The 24,574-nt window shown below is 38.1% G+C and overlaps 1 protein-coding gene across 1 annotated transcript in view; it reads right to left on the reverse strand.

Annotated features, from left to right (window-relative positions):
* Nucleotides 1-24,574, reverse strand: part of LOC126183489 (cytochrome P450 4C1-like) — a 242,223-nt gene that overhangs the window by 59,321 nt on the left and 158,328 nt on the right. Inside the window, exons 4-9 of the mRNA XM_049925522.1 lie at nt 22,443-22,549; nt 19,082-19,172; nt 7,971-8,156; nt 7,813-7,882; nt 4,036-4,162; nt 1,128-1,206 (exon numbers count right to left, since the gene is read on the reverse strand). Of these exons, the coding sequence (XP_049781479.1) occupies nt 1,128-1,206; nt 4,036-4,162; nt 7,813-7,882; nt 7,971-8,156; nt 19,082-19,172; nt 22,443-22,549 (660 nt within the window). The remainder of the gene's footprint in view (nt 1-1,127; nt 1,207-4,035; nt 4,163-7,812; nt 7,883-7,970; nt 8,157-19,081; nt 19,173-22,442; nt 22,550-24,574) is intronic.

Below are 24,574 nucleotides of genomic sequence, written 5' to 3' on the forward strand. Positions count from 1 at the left end.
ACGCTGCACAGCACGTGTGTAACAAGTAACAGTTGGACCATGACTCCAGAATGTGCTAACTACTGCCACAGTTTTAGAAGCTCATCTGAAATTATGCATCTAAAATAATCTAGCTGAAGTATGACTATTTAAATATTTTACTCCAGAAATATGGACATTAGGTGTTAGCCTAATTCTATAATTTCCCAGGAAAACTGAATATAACAGTTAACTGTGATATGAATGCTTGCTCTAAATTTCTCACCTATGTTACAGATTTGAGTATTTGTTATATGTCAACAGCTTTGCCACAGTGGTAACATCAGTTCCCATCAGATCACCGAAGTTAAACACTGTTCAGTTTGGATGGGTGACTATCTGGGTCTGCCAAGCTTTGTTGGCAAGTGGGGTGCACACAGCCCCTGTGAGGCCAATTGAGGAGCTACATGATTGAAAAGTAGCAGCTCCAGTCATGAAAACTGACAACAGCCAGGAGAGCAGTGTGCTGACCGCATGTCCCCTGCATATCCACGTCAAGTGACACCTAGGGCTGAAGATGACATGGCCATCAATCACTACTGTTGAGCCTCCCAGGTCTGTTTGACTGGAGGAAACTAATAGTGTTCCAATAAAAATATTTTCTTAAACTAGTACAGTAAAGATGTGCTAATTATTACCAAACATAATGTCTTCACTTGAGATGGGGGGAAATGTTTGCAATGACGATGTGGGTGTACAGAGACAGTAATCAGTGATTCAAACTTGCTATTTGAAATTGCTTGGTAGAAGGGTAGTGAATTTTAACTCTTTAAGGCTTGAAAGATTAAATGATACTGTGCCACTAATTCAGAGCATTATTCAGTATATCAATATGTTCTGTAGCCTTAGCAACCTGTCGTATTCAGAAAAAGAAACATACAGTTCATTAGGTAAATTCAACACATTATGGCTGATTTATTGTTTCATATAAACACATCAAATTTTGTCAAGCATTATGGTTAGTCTCACTATACTCATAAAATCATAACCTATTCAAGATATAACACAATTAATCTTATGGTACGTACCTTAGACACTTTAGAGACTTCATGGCAAGTTCATGATTTTAAAACAAACTTGAAAACTTGAGAAGAATCAAAGATACTCACCAACATCATTATCATTATTATTTGGGTTTCCACTCTTCCCCTGTTCAGTAGACATCTGTAATTTTTTATTTTGTATTATCTGCAAAATTAAACATATCCCATTAATTGAAAAAAGGCCCTAATATTAAGTTGTGCAAAAGCATAATTACTTCAGATAACAATAATAACTAATAACTAAGATTTTCTGCAGTAATAGACCTACATTTATTATGAAAGTAAAGATACATTATTACTCTCTGTACGTGAAACCAAAGCAAATGAGTTGTACCTGTTAGCTCTGAAATTAGTGAATTTTTTAGTGAAGTCATTCTACTTTAGCCTGTTACAATATTATTCAATGCAATAAGTAATATTTCAACAGCTTAAAGCAGAATGATTTCATTCAAAAATTTCACAATGACTGTGGACCTAGTCTTCATCAAGATTCTGAAACTAATTTCTGTAACACTGGTCAACATTAATGTTATTTCAAATGCTGTTCAATATACACTCTGGTACATAGTTATTTACACTGCAGTACTTCTCACAGTGAAGTCAATCAGACAACTGAACATGAAACTATTATACCAGAGACAAAAAGTGAGACTGAAATAATAACTTCATGCTATAGACATGTACAGGGTGGTCAGAAATAGTCTGAAAAGCTTGTAAAGATGTTGCAGGGAAGGGTGTAGTTAAAAATAATTGATAAGAAAAAATTCCATAGACTGCACCATTTCTGAGTTAATTAGCAGTGAAAATAGTCTATCAGGCCTTTACATGTGCAAATTAAAGTGGCCCACCAGACACAATTAGTGTCAGTTGATCTCATAGCATGGATGATACCACATGAGGCTGCTCAGCCTTTGGTTCAGGTTCGATCTTTACTGCCATCCCATATCCAATTTTTGTATCACTCTCTTGTTTGGTTTTAGGAAACTAAACAAAGATCACATTTGGTGACAGCGTCTCTGGTGGGCTGATTGAATTTCCATATGCTAAGGCCTGATTACCTAACTTCAATCCTAGTTTATTCATCCAGTATTTGAGAATGAGAACACCTAGCGACTTGCAACAAATCTTACACAGAATTTCAAGTCTTTATAATTTTTTTCTTGCTGCCACCCCCTTACATACTGATGAAAGAAAAAATGTTTATTGCCCACAATTTCTCCACTGTTCATGCAGTCAAACTTCCGCATGGGGAATGGTGTGGTAATTTATTACTTCTTTACTACTACCTGTGTTCATGAGACATTATACAGACAGTATACGCACGTAAGTGCAAAATTATATTATTGTATGGCATATAGTTCAGGAGATGTGATGTCTTAAACAATGATGTGTGTGAAAACTTCTGCATCACGCATGACATTTGAAGTTATTACTTCTTTGCTATTACCTCCATTTGCAACACATTTTGCAGACAGTATCCACATATGCCACAGAATGTATCTACAAAATTAATCATTGTACAACACATAGTTCAGAAGATATGATGTCAAAAACATTAAGCATGATGCCAGACACTGCGTGGTATGAAAGAAAACTCATGGCGATAAATAAGTATCTGGGGGATGCCAAGTTTCACTGTTACCTGCCAGGATAGCTGAGAGTGCTAACGTGCTGCTTCCTGGACTCGGGTAGGCGCACCGGTCCTGGATCGAATCTGCCCGGCGGATTAACAATGAGGGCCGGTGTGCCGGCCAGGCTGGATGTGGTTTTTAGGCAGTTTTCCACATCCCGCTAGGTGAATACCGGACTGGTCCCCAAATTCTGCCTCAGTTACATGACTCGCCGAGATCTGAACACGTTCGCACTTTTCCATGAATTACACTTGACCCAGACAGCTGGGGTACATTAATTCCATCTCAGGGGGTACGGGGTGGAGGCAGGAAGGGCATCTGGCCACCCCTTCATCCTAACCTTACCTAATCCGTTCCTAACAATGCCTGTCCGCAGCTCGTGGTCGTGCGGTAGTGTTCTCGCTTCCCACGCCCGGGTTCCTGGGTTCGATTCCCGGCGGGGTCAGGGATTTTCTCTGCCTCGTGATGACCGGGTGTTGTGTGCTGTCCTTAGGTTAGTTAGGTTTAAGTAGTTCTAAGTTCTAGGGGACTGATGACCATAGATGTTAAGTCCCATAGTGCTCAGAGCCATTTGAATCATTTTTTTGAACAATGCCGACCCTGCGTCAGTGCGGGACATAGCACCAGTGAAAGAAAGAAAGAAAGGATGCCTAGTTTCACTGCTAGTACCTAAATAAGATAAAATAGTACAACTCATGCTTAGAGTAAGTCCTGTGAGAATAAACATTGTGATCAAATTGTGCCTCTTTAAAGCCAATAACCTTAGATAAAACTGTAAGAAATGGAGTAAATCATAACTAAGTATTTCAGCATATCAAGTGTAGTGTAATACATACTGGTACATAAATAAGTGATATTCAGTGCTAAGTTTGCAATATACATACACATTAAAAATATGCACTACTTTTAGGTGAATAAACTGCTCCAGAACCATCTTTAATACAGTCACAACATGAACACAATACCTCCATAATAAAGCACATTATTAAAATACCAGTGCCATTGATACTGATTTTATCAAAACATGAAATCAGTTCTTTATCTTCAAAATATGAATAAGACCACAACAACAATGATAATAAATAAAATCTTCAGTACAGAAATACATCTCACAAAAGCCATGAGTTCAATCTCTTCATGTTATCATATTTTCAAGAAAAATATATCGTTATTACAAAATATCTTCAGATAATACCAGGTAGCAGCAGTTACTGCTATAGCTATTACCGTACACTGCACTTATGATCAGTGGACGGAGTAAGTTTATTGCTTTAGTAAGTCAGTATCCTCTTCCAGACAGAATGAAATCATGTGAATGGCCTTTTGATTTCTTAGAAACTTACTGTTTGTGTAGTAGTCTTCATAACATGTAAATGTTTTCTCCATTCTTTCCCAAGGCTGCTCAAGTTAAACAGAAAATCAGGAAAAAGCCAAGGTTTAAATGTCCGCTGAAGAGTAATATCTGAAGCACTAAAACAAAAATAAATTAAAATATGATAATTTTAAAAACTAAGAAAATGAAGCTTATTAAAAAGAATATAAATGTGTGAAAGTGACTTAACTGTCCTAACTAGAATATATTGCTCATTGTTAATAAAAATCATCTTGTTATTAGAAAACAGATTTATTTTCTGTCTGTCAATTGCTACTTTTTTCATTTCATACTGTCCAGGACTGGGCAAGGTCATCCATCTTCAGATCATTTCTCATAGTTACAAAGTATATGACAGTAAAACTAGTAGTACTGTTAACACTGCCATATTTGTGCCATGTTTCATACCACAAGTCATCACAGATTTACAAGTAAACATTGACTACTGAATTATGAATACATAATTTATGATGTTGAAATTTTAATGGAAGTTTGGACTTACACATGTTCTGGAACAAATTGATAACAGGTGCAGAAAATCTTTTTGTCAAGTGCAGCTGCATGGGTTGTTGGCAGCATGAGTTATTAAGGAACTGATACTTCCAACATTCAATAGGGAATAAAATATGACCACAGGCCATCTGTAAGTGTGTCTTGCATAACTGTAGACAGCACATAATTTTCCACACATGTCTACAACATTTGTCTTGTTGTACATAACTATTATTTCTACTTTGCTTGTCTCTTCATCAACACTGTCATCAAGTTGCAGACACAACACAGGTACAGCAGTTTTGCCTTTCTTAGGATTATATGCAAGATTTTCCAAAGGCAAACACATTTGAACTTTCTGTATGCATATTTCTCTTCGCAAATGGAAACAACAATTGCATTCCACAAAAATATATAAACATAATAATTAACTAACCTATACTTAACAAGACAATAATCTAACACAAAGCAATATTGTAATAATAATAAATTCCTTCAGAATTAACTATAATATGGCTATAATGGCTTCCCTTTTATTATTTCTCCTAAAGGCAACAATGAAAATTATATTGAACACCATTGCTCACATGAGACTGTCACTCTGCAATTTTTGACCATTCCACCACTGCTGCTCTAGTCCAAATGAGACAAAGGAGTAAAATAGTACTGCTAACAGCAGGGAGGTACTCATTCATGTGATTCCCTGGCCCAAAGAGAGTAAAGGAAAAGGAAAAAAATACATTTATGTGGACTGTCAGTCCATGTGTGGCTACTGTAGGGTTAAGACTGGCTACCCTTTAACTACTACAAATGATTTGAAGATGGGCAACACTGTCCAAAGCTGGTCAATTTGAAACACTTAAATCAGTGATTGACAGATGGAAAGTAAACCTATCTTCTACTTTTAAGGACTGTGCATAATTCCCTCTGACAAATACGTCTGGTTTTGATACACTGCATTAATCTTGAGAGCCTATTTACATGGGTTCAGTTAAACCCAGTTTAAATCTATAGATGTAAAACACACGAATTAAGTTAGCTGTTAAATTTTATGCTCTCATAAGCCAAGTAGTAGACATAGCATATTAATTGGCAAAATATCCAATATATTTTTTTTCATTAATTAAGACAAACTTAAAATATACAATTGTAGTGTTGTGGTGGTAGTACCATTAATGAAGTCATTATTTCAAAGTATATGCCCACCTCTATTTTCATTTTTTATTTCTGATACATATTCTTAACATTTTATATCATAACACAGTTTTCAGTTAAAATGCTACCACATGTTTTCCTTAAAACATTTTGAGTATTTCATGGAAGGATGAACTGTGTATGTAATTTTAAAATGAATTAGATGCCTATTTTTCAGTCCCTTTACACAATCAAAAGCTGTTTCTTACTAGTAGTATTGGGCATAGGATGAAATATTAATATGTAAGCTCTGTGGCTACACTGGTGCACTAGAAAACGTGGCAGAATGATTAAAGTCTCTTGAAACAGTGTGAAAAACATTGTTCAGTTACCACAAAACAACAAAACAGTCACATAACTACGATTTTACTGAAACTGAAAATCCATAAAAGCTTATGCTCACATTTTTGTCTGTCATTGTCACATCCATGGTAATAGCATATAAGTTGAAGGCTAAGTGGGTGCATTTTCTTCATCCTTATCACTGAATAACTTTTTAAAAATTACAATGAAAGATTTATGGAACTTCAGGCACTAATGAAAATACATTATGTACACTGATTCATGAGTCACAGTTAACTTCATTTTGCTCATTCATCTTTGACTGTAGAAGGAATGTACTATGGCTAGATTACAAAAGTATCTAAATAAAATTTTAGTATTATTGGCAGATAATGATGTAGGAGCAGAAAACTATTAAATCAACCAGTTCAGTTGTGCCAGGTGTTTGAAATTTTCAGAAGATAATGTTTCCTTACTTGCCAAAAGATGTGTCATAATGTGATGAAGGAAGTGTAACTCCAAAGTGTTTTGGGAATAGTCACATTTCATACATTCACTACAAGACCATGTCAGCTGGAAATATGTTCAGTCAGTCATGAGAAATTTTATCTCTCCAAGGTCAAATGAAAATGTGTTCTCACTAGAATTGTGTTCACAATTCAAGATATACAATTTTCCTTAGCATTTATGATGGTATGATACAAAATCTGATGTAGTACATCTATAATGATAAATGAAAATTGGTGCTGGATCAGGATTCATGCTAATAGCCCTTGCAGTTTGTAAGCAGATGTCTTAACCAATCACATCATCTGAACACACATTAATGACAAAGTCAAACATTTTACATCATTTTTATGTTCCTTCTGTTTAGTGAAAAAAATGATAGAGGTTCTTCCTTCAGCCATAGCACCACCAGAGAAACAGCTCTAACAGTGAAATCTTCCAGTGGAATATTCACCAACTTAATTAAACCCATTGAAATAAAATTATAATAGCACCAATGAATACTGAATAGATGAAATGATAACAGTGAAATTCATCTGTAACTCCTAAACCTGCAATGTAATGAATATGTCATGACAAATGAAAAAAAATTATGAGTTGATTTCATTGACATCATTTCTTGTCACTATATTTAACTGACTTCATCCCCAGTTGTTCCATTCACTTTAGTGAATTTATTCAAATAAAAATGTAATGGCTTGGCTCACTTTTGCTCTGCAGTACATTTTGAAAATTTTCATTAAGCAAAGTGCTCACTCGGACCATGACTAAGAAGAAAATAGCACACATTAGGTACCAGTCTTCAATAAAATTTCTGCATCACTGTGAAACACTGTGATAGGAATTAACTGCCATTCTCTACATGTGTAAAGTCTAAGTTACTGGGTTAGGTACCCAAAACTTGTCAATAGGAATTCATTTACATTCAGCACATCTATTCTATAAATTGTCTAAACTACCGCACTGCATAACCAAAACACTCTTACAGCAATTAATTTCCATTCTGTACTTTGTACTCCTATACCCATAGTTGATTGTATGACAGTCTTAAACTGATGTTTGTCAAAGAACACCAATTCATAACCCATACAGTGCTCAAAGACCTATAATGAAATATTAATTTATGATGAAAGAACACTCATTAAATGCTAAATTAACATGAAATTATGAAAATACTTTTATAAACATGGAACTTAAACTTTGCCAAGTGCTTGTCATTATCAGGACTGTAAGTGAACAGTGTTTGCAGATTGCTGACAGTTATGTGCCCTACCTTCGAACAGCATGGACATATTCAGAGTCGCTGTTGATCTGTGCATTGAAACTTACTCCCATTGCTGTTTCTGAAAAATCACGAGAAATAAGTATAAATTTAGTGTCTAGTCCTCATTCCAACTAGTATAGAAATGTCATGTAGACATTATCACTTACCATTTATAATATCCAAGGTAAGCAGGTTGACATAAGAATAAATATCAAATGCTGGTCCATTTAATTTCTTTTTCAACAAATCGATCATGACATCCACGTTTGAGTTGAAAACATTGATAAATTCTTCAAGAATTTTAAAATGAAATGTAGGAGTGATTATCTTACGATGTTTTCGCCAATGGTTACCTGTCCAGAAAGAAAAAGGAAACAGAAGATGTGCCATGTAAACTACTGAGAACTGACATTTTTCCTAAAAATTTATTATGAAATTAACATATGTCTCTGTCTATATTAAAAATATTTTAGTACTGTGGAAGTGACATAATAGACTAATAAATATGTAACAAGTGCTCTATGTCTTTAATTTCTCACTTGTTGCTTCTTGTTCTGCTTTTTATGCCAATGTTTATGCACATGTATTTTATGTCTGTGTAATTTATGCGTAGTCAGTCCATGTACGCATATTACATGTAGACAATAGTTTACCTACATGAGTTGTGACCCCAAAGAAGAAACTGGATTCTTGTGGATATGTTATCTGCCATGATTTGTGCAGATATGTGCCACAATGACTACTGTGCATAACCTACTCTGCGCCACTGACAGTGCCATCCAGGATATTAAAAATAAGATCACAGTTCCACAGCACCCATCTCAAGTGCTCCAACCACTGGATTCTGCACCACACACTGATCTGACTCTGAACATCATGGTATGAAGCACGCCGCTCATGCCATCGGATACAGTGATGCAGTCACAGATCAGTGTTTCACACAGTAATACAGGAGTGTCATATGATATTAAGCCCAATGTGAATATGCTCCCAGTTCTTTCACTGGTCCCAGTACCACTTTTGAGGGCAAAAGATTTTCTGTTCTTCAACTCTTGCTCCTTCTGCATTGCATTTTCAAATACAGACCCAGCCATTTGTGCCTGATCAACCAGATATTCGTCTACAATAATGGAGAATATTTGCACTCAACAGAAAATCAGTGATTATTTTCAATAGTTTACCTTAGTGATCAATAATCTTGATCACTGAGCTGTTGCAATGGTATCAAATATTATATTAGATTCCCCTCTCCAGCTTGGCTACAATGATCTAAACATGGCACTGATTTCTCATTTTACAAAAGCAATGGATAAAGGACTGATACAAATCCTGAACCATGAGAGATGGGGCAAAAATATATAATCTAAATTGTGGAGACATCCATGTGGAATAACTGATGCCAATATCATTTCAGATGCTTTGCTGCTACACATTTGGCAACAACAATTACTACCTAAAGTCACATTAACGTTAATTGCTCATGAAGGGCAGGTATAATGCAAGTTGCTTTGAGTTGCTGATAGAACATACACCTTGCTCAACTCACACATCACTGTGACTACCATGACAATTTCTGCTCATTCTGAGGCTAGCTGAGGCATCTCACACTAGCCCAATGCACTGCTGTTTTGCTGTGATGCCGTCCCTGCCCAAAGACCATCATTCATTCCCTATGACCTGTGAACTCTCCACGCCACCATCAAGAAGCTGGCTCAGCAGTTAGAAATATTGCAACTACAGACTGCAGCAGCTGAGACACATGTGGCTCCCATGCCACACCACCTTAGTCTCATCACGAGAACACTCAGGCAAATAAATGAAAAGCACCAGTTTGCTTTTGTTCTACAATATACTTTAATTGTTAACCGGTTTTTGGCTAACAAGGCCATCTTCAGACATTTACAGAGTATTATCACCAAAGAAGTTAAATGTTAGCAGACAACATTGGAAGAGAAGTAACACATCCAGACTGAAGTAGAAACATACACTAAGTAACATCTTTGCAATGAAAAAGTAAAAATTGAACAGTACATAAATAACAGTGGAGTAGGCAGGAAAACCTTTAGCACAAAATAGGAATAGCATGCCTGCATAACAGTTTCTATTAATAAACAAAACTGATAAAATAAAATTAAATTAAAATTATTACTAGACAAGGCTGCATCAGGAGGTATGCAACATGGAGAGTGATACACAACCAATTAAAAGAAGATACAGTTATCAATGTAAATACAGAATACACAAGGAACTTAAGCAATATCAATAAGATAAATAGAAATAAATAAATGCAGGAAAATGGAGGTGAATGGACAATGGTAACCACTGAGTTCTTCTCCCAAGAATTGCTACTTCATCAAATATGTTGGAGAACTTAGACAGAGAGCTTTTAGCAATTTATGAAAGCATTTGCCTTTTCCACCCTCTGATCAAAGCTCATGCTGTCACCACCTACAGGGACCACAGATCCAATCTTTCATTGTTCAAAAAGATCAGTGACAAGTGTTCTCCATGCCAGCTCAGACACATCGAATACATTTTCTAGCGTACAACTGACATCCACCACATTCCTGGTGCCAATAAGATTGTACCCAATTATTTTTCCTGCATAAGTGGGTTAGCACTGGTTGTGAACTACAATGAGCTCATCTGTGCTCAGTTTTCTGATCAACAACTTCAACTGTTATTGAAGCACTTACCCACTGAGCTATGCCTATGGCAAAAATATGATGCGAAGTATCTGCAAACAAACCAAGGCTTTACATCACACCTCACTTTCAACATAGTTTTTGACAACAACCACAATTTGTCACAACCCAGAACCAGTGCCACAGCCAAACAGATGACATAATTTTGTGTAACCTTCTACCTAGAAGGATGTGCGCATCTAGGCTTGCAAATGCTTACAGTGCCAACACTGCAAGATCAGATGTTATATAGACAAAAATGTGGGATATTTTCCAGCTTCAACAATGAATTTTGCCCACACCCACATCAAAGTAGATTGCTCTCCCTTCCTATCTGAAGATTACAGATACATCTACATGGCAGTGGACAGATGTACACAGTAGGCAGAGACAGTTCTGTTCAGGGTCACATCCACTAAGATTACCACTGGGGCATTCATCAAGTCCTGGTTGTTACATTTCAGCAGCCCTCTTCAAATGACTACTGTCCAAGGACAATCATTAGAATCAGCCTTTTCAGTGAACTGTCAAAACTGTGTGGGCTCCAGTGCCACTGGATCACAAGCAACCACCCAGAAAGCAACAGCATAGTTGAGAGAAGGCATCACACTTCAAAAACCACACTAATGTGCCACAATGATACTTGTACTCCAACATTACCACTAGTGCTATTAGGAATATGCAAGGATTTCAAAGTGGATCTTAGGTGCTCACCCACTGAGATGGTTTGTGGCAAGCTCTTGCACATGCCAGCATAATTCCTTGCCCCCTCACCACTGTCAGATGAGCAACAGCTTCCCCAGCTGTTACAACAACTGCGTGAACATATACATGTGTCAGAACCAGCTGTGTCACCGAGTGTAGTTGTGTGTCTTTCATGTGCAGGTATTTGTGCACAGACTGGTCGCAAGGTAAAATTCAAATATGCTTTTATCCCCAGTGCTCCATACTTTGGGGGAGGGGCTGTGTCAGAGTGATGTAACCAACTAATCACTACGTGACAAGTGTCATGTGTCTTTAATTTCTCGTGTCCTATGTTCCTTCCTGCTCTGCTGTATACAGTGAAATGGAATTTATTACACTGGTAGTCCCAGTATGCATATTATATGTAGATGATAGCATCTCTACAGTACCACAATTTGTAAATATTTAGGTACTCAATGAGATAAAAAGAAGAAATAAATTCAATCTTTAAGTGAATAAGCCTTGAAAAAGTCAAACAAGTTTGTTTAAAAACCTTTATTCCTCAGCACAGAGTGAAATGCAGAAAACAGGCTCATTTGCCTGTCATGGGAAATGATAATAGCCTTTATGCAAGCATTAATGATACTGTAGGTGTATATGTAAATGGAAAACAAATTAAAAAAGTAGTTAATACAAAGAAATGTACACACAGACTTTTTTAAATGATCTTTAATACAGTATGTAATGACTATTTAAAATGTCTTTGTTCCATGCTAATATTCTCTTGTATAAACCTTAACACATTGTGTGTGGAGCCAATTTTACTGGCCTTTCGGTTCAGGTGATAGTCCCGCATGCTAGTGAGAACCTCATACATGTTGTTGTTGTTGCTGTTGTTGTGGTCTTCAGTCCTAAGACTGGTTTGATGCAGCTCTCTATGCTGTGCAAGCTTCTTCATCTCTGGTACCTACTGCAACCTACATCCTTCTGAATCTGTTAGTGTATTCATCTCTTGGTCTCCCTCTACAATTTTTACCCTCCACACTGCCCTCCAATAACCAAATTGGTGATTCCTTGATGCTGCAGAATATGTCCTACCATCCAATCCCTTCTTCCAGCCAAGTTGTGCCACAAACTCCTCTTCTCCCCAATTCTATTTAATACCTCCTCATTAGCTATGTGATTGACCAATCTAATCTTCAGCATTCTTCTGTAGCACCACATTTTTAAAGCTTCTATTCTCTTTTTGTCCAAACTATTTATCGTTTATGTTTCAGTTCCATACATGGCTATACTCCATACAAATACTTTCAGAAACGACTTCCTGACACTTAAATCTATACTCGATGTTAACAAATTTCGCTTCTTCAGAAACACTTTCCTTGCCATTGCCAGTCTACATTCTATATCCTCTCTACTTCGACCATCATTGGTTATTGTGCTCCCCAAATAGCAAAACTCCTTTACTACTTTAAGTGTCTCATTTCCTAATTTAATTCCCTCAGCATCACCCGACTTAATTTGACTACATTCCATTATCCTTGTTTTCCTTTTGTTGATGTTCATCTTATATCCTCCTTTCAAGACACTGTCCATTCTGTTCAACTGCTCTTCCAAGTCCTTTGCTGTCTCTGACAGAATTACAATGTCATCGGTGAACCTCAAAGTTTTTATTTCTTCTCCATGAATTTTAATACCTACTCCGAATTTTTCTTTTGTTTCCTTTACTACTTGCTCAATATACAGATTGAATAACATTGGGGAGAGGCTACAACCCTGTCTCACTCCCTTCCCAACCACTCCTTCCCTTTCATGCCCCTTGACTCTTGTAACTGCCATCTGGTTTCTGTACTAATTGTAAATAGCCTTTCGCTCCCTGTATTTTACCCCTGCCACCTTTAGAATTTGAAATACAGTATTCCAATCAACATTGTCAAAAGCTTTCTCTAAGTCTACAAAAGCTAGAAATGTAGGTTTTCCTTTCCTTAATCTATCTTCTAAGATAAGTCGTATGGTCAGTATTGCCTCACATGTTCCAATTTTCTACGGAATCCAAACTGATCTTCCCCGAGGTCAGCTTCTACCAGTTTTTCCATTCGTCTGTAAAGAATTCGCATTAGTATTTTGCAGCCGTGACTTATTAAACTGATAGTTTGGTAATTTTCACATCTGTCAACACCTGCTTTCTTTGGGATTGGAATTATTATATTATTCTTGAAGTCTGAGGGTATTTCGCCTGCCTCATACATCTTGCTTACCAGATGGTAGAGTTCTGTCAGGACTGGCTCTCCCAAGGCTGTCAGTAGTTCTAATGGAATGTTGTCTACTCCCAGGGCCTTGTTTAGACTCAGGTCTTTCAGTGCTCTGTCAAACTCTTCATGCCATATCATATCTCCATTTCATCTTCATCTACATCCTCTTCCATTTCCATAATGTCCTCAAGTACATCGCCCTTGTATAGACCTTCTATATACTCCTTCCACCTTTCTGCTTTCCCTTCTTTGCTTAGAACTGGGTTTCCATCTGAGCTATTGATATTCATACAAGTGGTTCTCTTTTCTCCAAAGGTCTCTTTAATTTTCCTGTAGGCAGTATCTATCTTACCCCTAGTGAGATAAGTCTCTACATCCTTACATTCGTCCTCTAGCCATCCCTGCTTAGCCATTTTGCACTTCCTGTCGATCTCATTTTTGAGACGTTTGTATTCTTTTTTGCCTGCTTCATTTACTGCATTTTTATATTTTCTCCTTACATCAATTAAATTCAATATATCTTCCGTTATCCAAGAATTTCTACTAGACCTCGTCTTTTTACCTATTTGATCCTCTGCTGCCTTCACTACTTCATCCCTCAAAGCTACCCATTTTTCTTCTACTGTATTTCTTTTCCCCGTTCCTGTCCACTGTTTCCTTATGCTCTCCCTGAAACTCTGTGCAACCTCTGGATTAGTCAGTTTATCCAGGTCCCATCTCCTTAAATTTCCACCTTTTTGCAGTTTCCTCAGTTTTAATCTACAGTTCATAACCAATAGATTGTGATCAGAGTCCACATCTGCCCCTGGAAATGTCTTAGAATTTAAAACCTGGTTCCTAAATCTCTGTCTTACCATTATATAATCTATCTGATACCTTCTAGTATCTCCAGGATTCTTCCGAGTATACAACCATATTTGATGATTCTTGAACCAAGTGTTGGCTATGATTAAGTTATGTTCTGTGCAATATTCTACCAGGCGGCTTCCTCTTTCATTTCTTACCCCCAATCCATATTCACCTACTATGATTCCTTCTCTCCCTCTTCCTACTATCGAATTCCAGCCACCTATGACTATTAAACTTTTATCTCCATTCACTATCTGAGTAATTGCTTTTATCTCATCATAAATTTCATCAATTTCTTCGTCATCTGCAGAGCTAATTGTCATAAAAACTTGTACTACTGTAGTAGGTGTAGGCTTCATGTCTGTCTATCTTGGCCACAATAATGTGTACACTATGCTGTTTGCACTAGCTTACTCACACTCCTATTTTTTTATTCATTATTAAACCTACTCCTGCATTACCCCTATTTGATTTTGTATTTATAACCCTGTATTCACCTGAGCAAAAGTCTTGTTCCTCCTGCCACAGAACTTTGCTAATTCCCACTATATCTAACTTTAACCTATCCATTCCCCTTTTTAAATTTTCTAACCTACCTGCCCGATTAAGGGATCATTCCACTCTCCGATCCAGTTTTCTTTCTCCTGATAATGACGTCCTCTTCAGTAGTACCTGCCCGGAGATCCGAATGGGGGACTATTTTACCTCCGTATTATTTTACCCAAGAGGACGCCATCATCATTTAACCATACAGTAAAGCTGCATGCCCTCGGGAAAAATTACGGCTGTAGTTTCCCCTTGCTTTCAGCCGTTCGCAGTACCAGCACAGCAAGGCCATTTTGGTTAGTGTTACAGGGCCAGATCAGTCAATCACCCAGACTGTTGCCCCTGCAACTACTGAAAAGACTGCTGCCCCTCTTCAGGAACCACATGTTTGTCTGGCCTCTCAACAGATACCCCTCCATTGAGGTTGCACCTACGGTACGGCTATCTCTATCGCTGAGGCACGCAAGCCTCCCCACCAATGGCAAGGTCCATGGTTCATTGGCAGGGAGGAGGGGGGGGGGGAGGGGAAGCTCACACATGTATTTCAGTGACATGGAAATGTAACAATGAGACTAGGGGTTTACAAAAGCTAAAAATGGTCACTGAATACAATAAGGAAGAAACTGCCATTCACCTTTCTGATCAGATCAACTGAGAAAGACAATAAAATGGATCAAAAGTTACGATTTAATCTGTTTCTGAACATCACTGTTGTGAATGTATTTGATGTATTCAAAGACATGATGGGACAGAAAGTGTCAATCACAATATTTCAGAAAAAGTTGGTAGATGTAGTGTCACAGAATTCACATGAAGAAACTCCAGGCAGTATTGATACACAAAGAAGCAGACACTAGGTGGACAAAAAGGAAGGAAAAGTGCATAAAGTGCACTGATATTGTTCTGAACATTAGAAGACAAACAAAAAACTAGTCAGGCATAATGCAGTTAGAAAATTAACTAAAGAGGTGGTTTGTGTTTTTTAATACATGCATAACCCCATATTTGTATACAATATTTTAATAAACTTTATTAAAATTACATTTGTTTTTTAACCTTGTTGCAGCGATTCCCATACAATGATGTTGTCTGAATGACAAGTACTGTCTCAGTTTACGTGGATTAACTTAACCCAGATGAAAAGTACACTGCCAGGCCCAGGGAACTGACTCCACCCAAACGAAGAAGCCACTGTTGGGCTCATGGGATGTACGGCGTACCTAACATGTTAACGTGTCAACATGCACAGACTTCTATGCTCTGGCATCAGTTCTCAAAACTCCATAATGAATAGTAACCTTCACATCATCTGGTGATAATCATAGTTTGTGAAAATATCAAGTGGTCACAGTAACCTCAAACCATTAATGATAATCCTTGTTTCATCCTACAAGTCTTTGATACATGTCACTTAGTACAACATCTATAGGCTTTGTAGAGCATTTTGACTATATTTATTTGAAATAATCACACACTGGGTGCAATTAAATGGCGACTTCTTTGAGATATGAACAATTTGTGGTTCAATATCCCCAATCACAGCAATTGTTTAAAGTCGGAAATCTCTATTCCTTTTATATTTGCAGATGAGCTTGTTATACACTGATTCCTCACCAAAACTTGGATACTGCTATTTGATGTTATTATGCCAACACAAGGATATCTGTTTACAAAAATGTCATTTATTTCATTAATTGAGGCACAATACCACTGTACCATAAGTTCATCTACCTAGCCAAAATTGTTACAGCACACCTGTGTGGTGGGGCTTTACTTGAGGTACTCAGGTATTAATCCTGATAATGGAAGAAATTTTCACCCCTACTATTTGGTCAGCATGAAAGGACAGTTTGTGACATTGTTCCTGATCACCTGACTTTGTGCCATTGTCCTGGATTAAACTTCCAGCCTCTCCACAGTGTTTCATGAAGTGAGATCATGTGATATAGTTTGTGGTGATCTACACAGATGGTGACTAAAGCCCAGCAGTCACTTTAGTATTCACAAGGAGTTCCGTATGCGCTGACACTGGATTTCACCCTCTCTCTCCTCTGATCACTGTCAAACACGAACACGTCACCACACTATAGACAGACTTTTTACAGTCACCAACACCTGACAGATACATCTAAGACAGAACTTTCACACATACAGCCTGGCAAGTTGCTGTTGTGTGCAGAGGAAGCTGATATACCCCTTGGGGTCTCCCAGCCAATAACGTAATACTGGGACTGGACAGAAATAAGGAAACACTGCAAGAAATGCATGTTTGAACATAAATGCAGATTCTAGCCAAGTCTTTAAGTTGCACTGTTGTATTGAACAACGAATGGTACCTATGCAATGTACTCAACATGTTGCAAGTGTCAGTCATGGTCAGAACAGTATACTGTATAGTTGGGAGTCATTATGTCTAAACTAAGTGAATTTAAACATGGGCAAACTGTACATACCCTAATGGTGGGTGTTTCCATATCCAAGGTAGCTGAAGTGTTTGGCACTTCAAGAGACCCTGTATCAAAGATTTATACTGCATACAGTGAAAATGGAAAAATATCAGCCACTAAGTCACAATGAGGATGAAAGTGTGTGTTGAGTGATCATGATGGATGAACATTGGAGAGTATTGTGATTAAAACTAAGAGGATGATAGCTGCAAAAGTCAAAAGTCACTACAGGACTGAATGCTCTTCTTGCAAACCCTGTCAGCACCAAATCAACATGAAGGGAGCTCCATAGGCTGTGAATTGGAGGGCAATCTGGAATTCGGAAACCACTCATCTGTGATGCAAATGCCCATAAGAGGAAAACATAGCCATAAAACCTAGGCTATGGAGCAATGGAGAAAAGTCATTTGACTGGATGAATCTTCATTCACAATTTTTTCAACTTCTGGCTGAGTTTAAATTCCAAAAGTGAAACATGGCAGGGTGGTTCGTGATGATTTGGGTAGCCATATCATGGTACTCTATGAGCCCCATGATTACTCTGCAAGTGGCATTACTGCCAAGGATTCTGTGACCATTTTGGCTGACCAGGTCCATCCCATAGTACAATTTTTAAGGGAGAAATAACAGAGTCAACCACTTTCAAATAATTGTTTATTGCATTTACTTTAGTTTCAACACCTCTAAGGATGTCGTCAACAGAATGAAAATTTAAAAGCCATGAATTATATTGCAAGAAGACATCCTGAAGTCAAAAATTAAAAATGTTCCAGCCTTTGGTACATACACCTTGCAAGGAACAGCATCAGACTGACGTTGTGCTATTGAAGGTGCTCTTGAAGTTAAGCACTGATCAGAAATTGTGCCTTATAATCTTAAACTTTTGGACTTGGTATTAAGTATAAGGGAGTTGAAGAGAAAATGGTGTAATAAAAACTGATCATGTGGTGTCACCGCCAGACACCACACTTGCTAGGTGGTAGCCTTTAAATCGGCCGCGGTCCGTTAGTATACGTCGGACCCGCGTGTCGCCACTATCAGTGGTTGCAGGCCGAGCGCCGCCACACGGCAGGTCTAGAGAGACTTCACCTAGCACTCGCCCCAGTTGTACAACCGACTTTGCTAGCGATGGTTCACTGACAAAATACGCTCTCATTTGCCGAGACGATAGTTAGCATAGCCTTCAGCTACGTCATTTGCTACGACCTAGCAAGGCGCCAGTACCAGTTACTATTGATACTGTAATTATGTACTGTCAAAAGCGACGTTCACCATTAATGGATTAAAGTTAAGTATTCCACCAGCTACGTCCGTTTTTTCTAAATTATAATTTCTTTGTCCTGTTCCAGACCTCACGCCAGCCAGCGTGAGTTAAAATGCGTGCCTTTCGGCTTCCTCTAGTAACACGGTGTTGGCTCTCCTGCCAACCCACAACAGATCATTCATGTTTCTCTTTAAAACATCCATTTAGTACATTTTAACAAATCAAAATCTATCTTTCACTGTAAAATGTGGAGACACACTGTGTAAGGGCAAATATTTCTGTAAGTACTTAAAGTGATTAAATCCAATGAGTAAAGCGAATGGTTCTGCATATAATTTCTGTTTTTCTCCATATTAACTTTTGATAGGTATTCAAATTAAGATTTAACTAAATTCATTTTTTATTATTCTTATCTAACTATGTGACACGATTCATGTGAGCAACTTGTGCTATTTTCAAGTTCAAATTTACTTTAACTGAGGTGTTGCTCAACCTCCTGTAAAAACTGTACATAATGACATGGTACAAGTAATTAGTATTAAAGTAACTAACCATCTGAGGTAAGAAGTCCTTGTCCGAGCCATGGTTCTACAAACTTGTAACTTATAGATTTTTTAATGTGAGTTGGACTGCTGAGAATAGTCTGAAACAAAGCAACCATAAATAAATTCTCAAATTACATCTTTTTACTGTTGCTATCAAATAGAGGGAGGTATGCAATTACAGGGTGTTACAAAAAGGTACGGCCAAACTTTCAGGAAACATTCCTCGCACACAAAGAAAGAAAATATGTTAAGTGGGCATGTGTCCGGAAATGCTTACTTTCCATGTTAGAGCTCTTTTTATTACTTCTCTTCACATCATGGAATGGAAACACACAGCAACTGAACGTATCAGCGTGACTTCAAACATTTTGTTACAGGAAATGTTCAAAATGTCCTCCGTTAGCGAGGATACATGCATCCACCCTCCGTCGCATGGAATCCCTGATGCGCTGATGCAGCCCTGGAGAATGGCATATTGTATCACAGCCGTCCACAATACGAGTACGAAGAGTCTCTACATTTGGTACCGGGGTTGCGTAGACAAGAGCTTTCAAACGCCCCCATAAATGAAAGTCAAGAGGGTTGAGGTCAGGAGAGCGTGGAGGCAATGGAATTGGTCCGCCTCTACCAATCCATCGGTCACCGAATCTGTTGTTGAGAAGCATAAGAACACTTCGACTGAAATGTGCACGAGCTCCATCGTCCATGAACCACATGTTGTGTCGTAGTTGTAAAGACACATGTTCTAGCAGCACAGGTAGAGTATCCCGTATGAAATCATGATAACGTGCTCCATTGAGCGTAGGTGGAAAAACATGGGGCCCAGTCACGACATCACCAACAATGCCTGCCCAAACGTTCACAGAAAATCTGTGCTGATGACGTGATTGCACAATTGCGTGCGGATTCTCGTCAGCCCACACATGTTGATTGTGAAAATTTACAATTTGATCACGTTGGAATGAAGCCTCATCCGTAAAGAGAACATTTGCACTGAAATGAGGATTGACACATTGTTGGATGAACCATTCGCAGAAGTGTACCCTTGGAGGCCAATCAGCTGCTGATAGTGCCTGCACATGCTGTACATGGTACGGAAACAACTGGTTCTCCCGTAGCACTCTCCATACAGTGGCTGGTCAACGTTACCTTGTACAGCAGCAACTTCTCTGACGCTGACATTAGGGTTATCGTCAAGTGCACGAAGAATTGCCTCCTCCATTGCCGGTGTCCTCGTCGTTCTAGGTCTTCCGCAGTCGCGAGTCATAGGCTGGAATGTTCCGTGCTGCCTAAGACGCCGATCAATTGCTTCGAACGTCTTCCTGTCGGGACACCTTCGTTCTGGAAATCTGTCTCGATACAAACGTACCGCGCCACGGCTATTGCCCCGTGCTAATCCATACATCAAATGCCAACTCCGCATTTGTAAACATTGCACTGACTGTAAAACCACGTTCGTGATGAACACTAACCTGTTGATGCTACGTACTGATGTGCTTGATGCTAGTACTGTAGAGCAATGAGTCGTATGTCAACACAAGCAGCGAAGTCAACATTACCTTCCTTCAATTGGGCCAACTGGCGGTGAATCGAGGAAGTACAGTACATACTGACGAAACTAAAATGAGCTATAACATGGAAATTAAGCGTTTCCGGACACATGTCCACATAACATCATTTCTTTATTTGCGTGTGAGGAATGTTTCCTGAAAGTTTGGCCGTACCTTTTTGTAACAACCTGTATATGACCAGTTGGATGCATCCAGAAGGTGCTTCATCACAGACCTAAACTGAGCAGGTTAAGAGTTTGCATCACGATACAGATAACATTTTTAAACAATCATTGATTTGTCTCTTTAAGTAATGGGATTCCTTATGGAGATATATTGCAGAACAAAAGGCAGTTAATTGGGTTGGGCATATTTGGTTTTCTATAACTCTCTAGAAAGCAGCATCTTGATGTAGAATAAACAGCAAGTGAGTAAAAGTCAGCTTGTTGTATGCTGATCTGTGCTATTATTCACTGCTGTACATGTGTAAACCTGACAGTGTATTGAATAATACAGAAAATAAGCAACAATGTATATAATTGTTTATCATGAGCACATACTTTTGTTTTTGTGTAATAAGTTCTCGTACACTACTTATGTACTATGTGTATGTAATTTGTTTTGCTGTTTGTATATGTTTGTCCATTTATTATGTGTATGTGTTGTTATGTGTTACGTGTAATCAAATGACAAATCCTGTATCACATGTGTGATCTATTGGATGCTAAATAAATAAATTATGTGTGTTCTGTCTCAGAAACCATTTTAATATCACATATAACTACACTAAATTCCGTCCAAACAGGTCTCTGGAGGCCCAATGGTACTGACTGACCGCCATGTCATCCTCAGTCAATAAGCATAGCTGGATGCGGATATTTATGGCTTGTGGTCAACATACCATTCTCCTGGCTGTTGTCACTTTTCGTGACCAAAGCCACTACTTCAAAATCAAGTAGCTCCTCAGTTGGCTTCATAAGGGCAGAGTGCACCCTGTATCTCCAAATATTGGCCACTCGACAATGGACACCCTGTATATTTCACATTGGCAGGACCAGTTCATCTAATCAGAATGCCTAAATCATTAACATATGTTTCAGTTTCTGACAGTTGATTTAGTAAAACTGCAAGACCTTTTATGTGAATTTTTAATTGCAGAGAGCAGGTTTTGAACGCTTGTAAATATTTCCCCTCAACTTAAGAGTATAACTGACGAACATATCTGTTGCTATAGACATAAATGTTGGAGAAACAGTGTAGTTCACGCCACAGAGTGTTAGTCACGGCTCTCTATAAAGAACTGTTCGCAAAATATAACTGGACGAGATGATGTTGAATCGTGTAGGGAACATGAATAAATAAGCATCCATCAATGGAACGGTCGTCAATTTGAACTGTTGCTGTTATCTGAAGTTGTTGCTGTAAGTTGTTGATTGGCATATGTGATCATTATTGTTTACCTCAGAGTACTCAGTTTTGTATTCGCAAGCATCTGCATAGTTTTGACCATAAAGTTTTGGGTGAATCTGTACATATGTACCTGTGGGCGTACTTCAATAGAAACTGGAATTTCTGTTGTGTTGTTAATGTACTGACGTTAGAGAAAATTGAATGATATAGGTCTATATGAGATGATCATAAACGTCTTGAAATGCATTTGAAATTCCAGAAAGATGGTTTTATCACATATGATGAAGGGAAAATTCGTACATGGACGTTCTTAGCTACACCGATCAATATAAAAAAATGACAATGTAAAACTTCACGCTAAGTTAAGCTGCATGAAAATATCACATGTTACTATAATGAGACATTTACCTCAACCTCATTTGCATCTATGAGGAATATGAATGGTCGGGTACCAAGCCAGACGAGATATGTTGACCCATAGGTCTTCCACAGCCTAATGCTGTTGTGCAAGATATCTGAAATATAGCAACAAAAATATTTTATTTTTCACTGAAAGCATGAGAAATTCAAAATTAATTAATTACAGTTTAACAAGATTTCTTCAACTACGCAACGAATGCTGGTTTTAGCTAAATAAATTACAGTACCAGAAACAGTCAACAGTTACTTTTAATGAAAAGTTTCAGCCTGCATGCACAGTCAACAGTTAATTTTAATGAGAAGTTTCAGTCTGCATAAAACGGTCCAGTTAATTCTTACAGATAAAGAAATGTATGACTTTCAAAGTGTCTGTCGATTTCCGAGCATTAGTTTAAGTGGATAAGAACCTATATTAATTTTGAAGCTATATGAAACCAGCGTGGTGAAAAAATCTCAAGGAAACGAACATTTCAGTGAACTTACACAGAGTGAGGGAGGGTAATAGTTAAGACAGTGGTCACAGATTTTGGAGGAACGTTGATGCATGGCTTGGTACATCATAGCCATTTTCTTATAGGTTTTTCTTTCTTCTTTTTGCGCGGAAATAATAGGTTGTGTATTTTATTTCACTCGAACTTATGAAGCGCGTTTCTAAGGATACAACAGAAACAACCTCATACAACTTCATAAAACCTCGAACCAGAGGACTACCAAAGTCGTTCCACCTGTAATGCATTACTACAGTTTATCTTCAACTAATCGAGTCGGGTTTGAGGGACCAGTTTTTAATTCATGCGTCTCATCAAGTATCTCTGGAAGTTCCGTAACACCACAGCAAAAATGTATTCCACAGAACACTCTTTCTCACTAAATATCCACACCTCCCAAAAGTGGTGTTAGCACAATGAACTCGCATTCGGGGGGATGACAATTCAGATCCCCGTCCGGCCATCCGAATTTAGCCTTTCCGTGGTTTCCCTAAGTACATTGAGGCAAATGCCGCGAGGGTTCATCACGAAAGGCACGGCCGACTCCTTTCCCCATCCTTTCGTGATCCGAGCTTGTGCTCCCTTTCTAATGACCTCGAGCTTGTGCTCCCTTTCTAATGACCTCGCTGTCTACTGGACGTTAAGCCCTTATCTTCCTTTCAGTTTCAAACATGGTGCTCATCGACTGTATCTCAGGTATTCCACATACATGTTTAGAAACTTGACCGAAGACAAATCAGTGATCTAACGATAACATATGCTGGGAATATCCGATGTTTAATGTTTCTTAGTTATAGAAATATAAGAAACTGAAAATAAAACTTGTATGCCTTAAAAGACCGAAAGCAAATCAGTGAGCTAACAATAACGTACAGTGGAAATGGTTAAGTGTGGTATCGTACAAAGTTCGCGGTGCCATAAGAAAATTTGACAACTCGCATCGATTTCGCAGAACATATCGATGTCTCGCGGCATGCTGCAACGACGAGGAGCTAGCGTAGCTACACCCTTTCCCCCAGCTTCGCATTCTGAGTTTTGTGAACTTTGTACTTAAAGAGAACAGTTTAGTAAATCTGTGCTTCAAGTGATGCTTAAATATTCAAGAATAGTTGCAGTTATTCGGTAAATTCATGTAGCAGTGGATTGTACAAAGCTGAGTAAACATTTTTATCATTCTTTTAATAAAGTGAACTAATATTTAGCATGTTCCAGTTCCACTCCCCGATCCCGCAAAGCAACCAAGGAACCCACAGTGGCACCGGACGAGTGATGCTTCATCAGTTCATAACACTACAGTTCTAATATTTGTTTGTTGCGTAAAAGAGAAGAAACTGAAACTAAAATTTATATGCCGTAAATTAAAGTTAAATCACACAGGAAGGTCTGTGTGCTATACTTTTATTTCCTGGAAATATTATTCGTCGAGCATACACAGAAATACGTACATTAGTATATTGGACAACAACAATGGTCTTGTTTTTCTTTAATTTCTTTAGTAATATAACTGCATTTAGTAGTTGTACTGAAAAAAACTTCTGTTTAACGTTTCGCAGACGACATGGTCATTAGCGACGGAACACTACGAGGGTTAGGGAAGGAAATCGGTAGTGCCCTTTCAAAGAAAGCATCTCG

The sequence above is a fragment of the Schistocerca cancellata genome, chromosome 4 (genome assembly GCF_023864275.1).
Source record: "Schistocerca cancellata isolate TAMUIC-IGC-003103 chromosome 4, iqSchCanc2.1, whole genome shotgun sequence".
In the NCBI taxonomy this organism is placed as follows: Eukaryota; Metazoa; Arthropoda; class Insecta; order Orthoptera; family Acrididae; genus Schistocerca; species Schistocerca cancellata.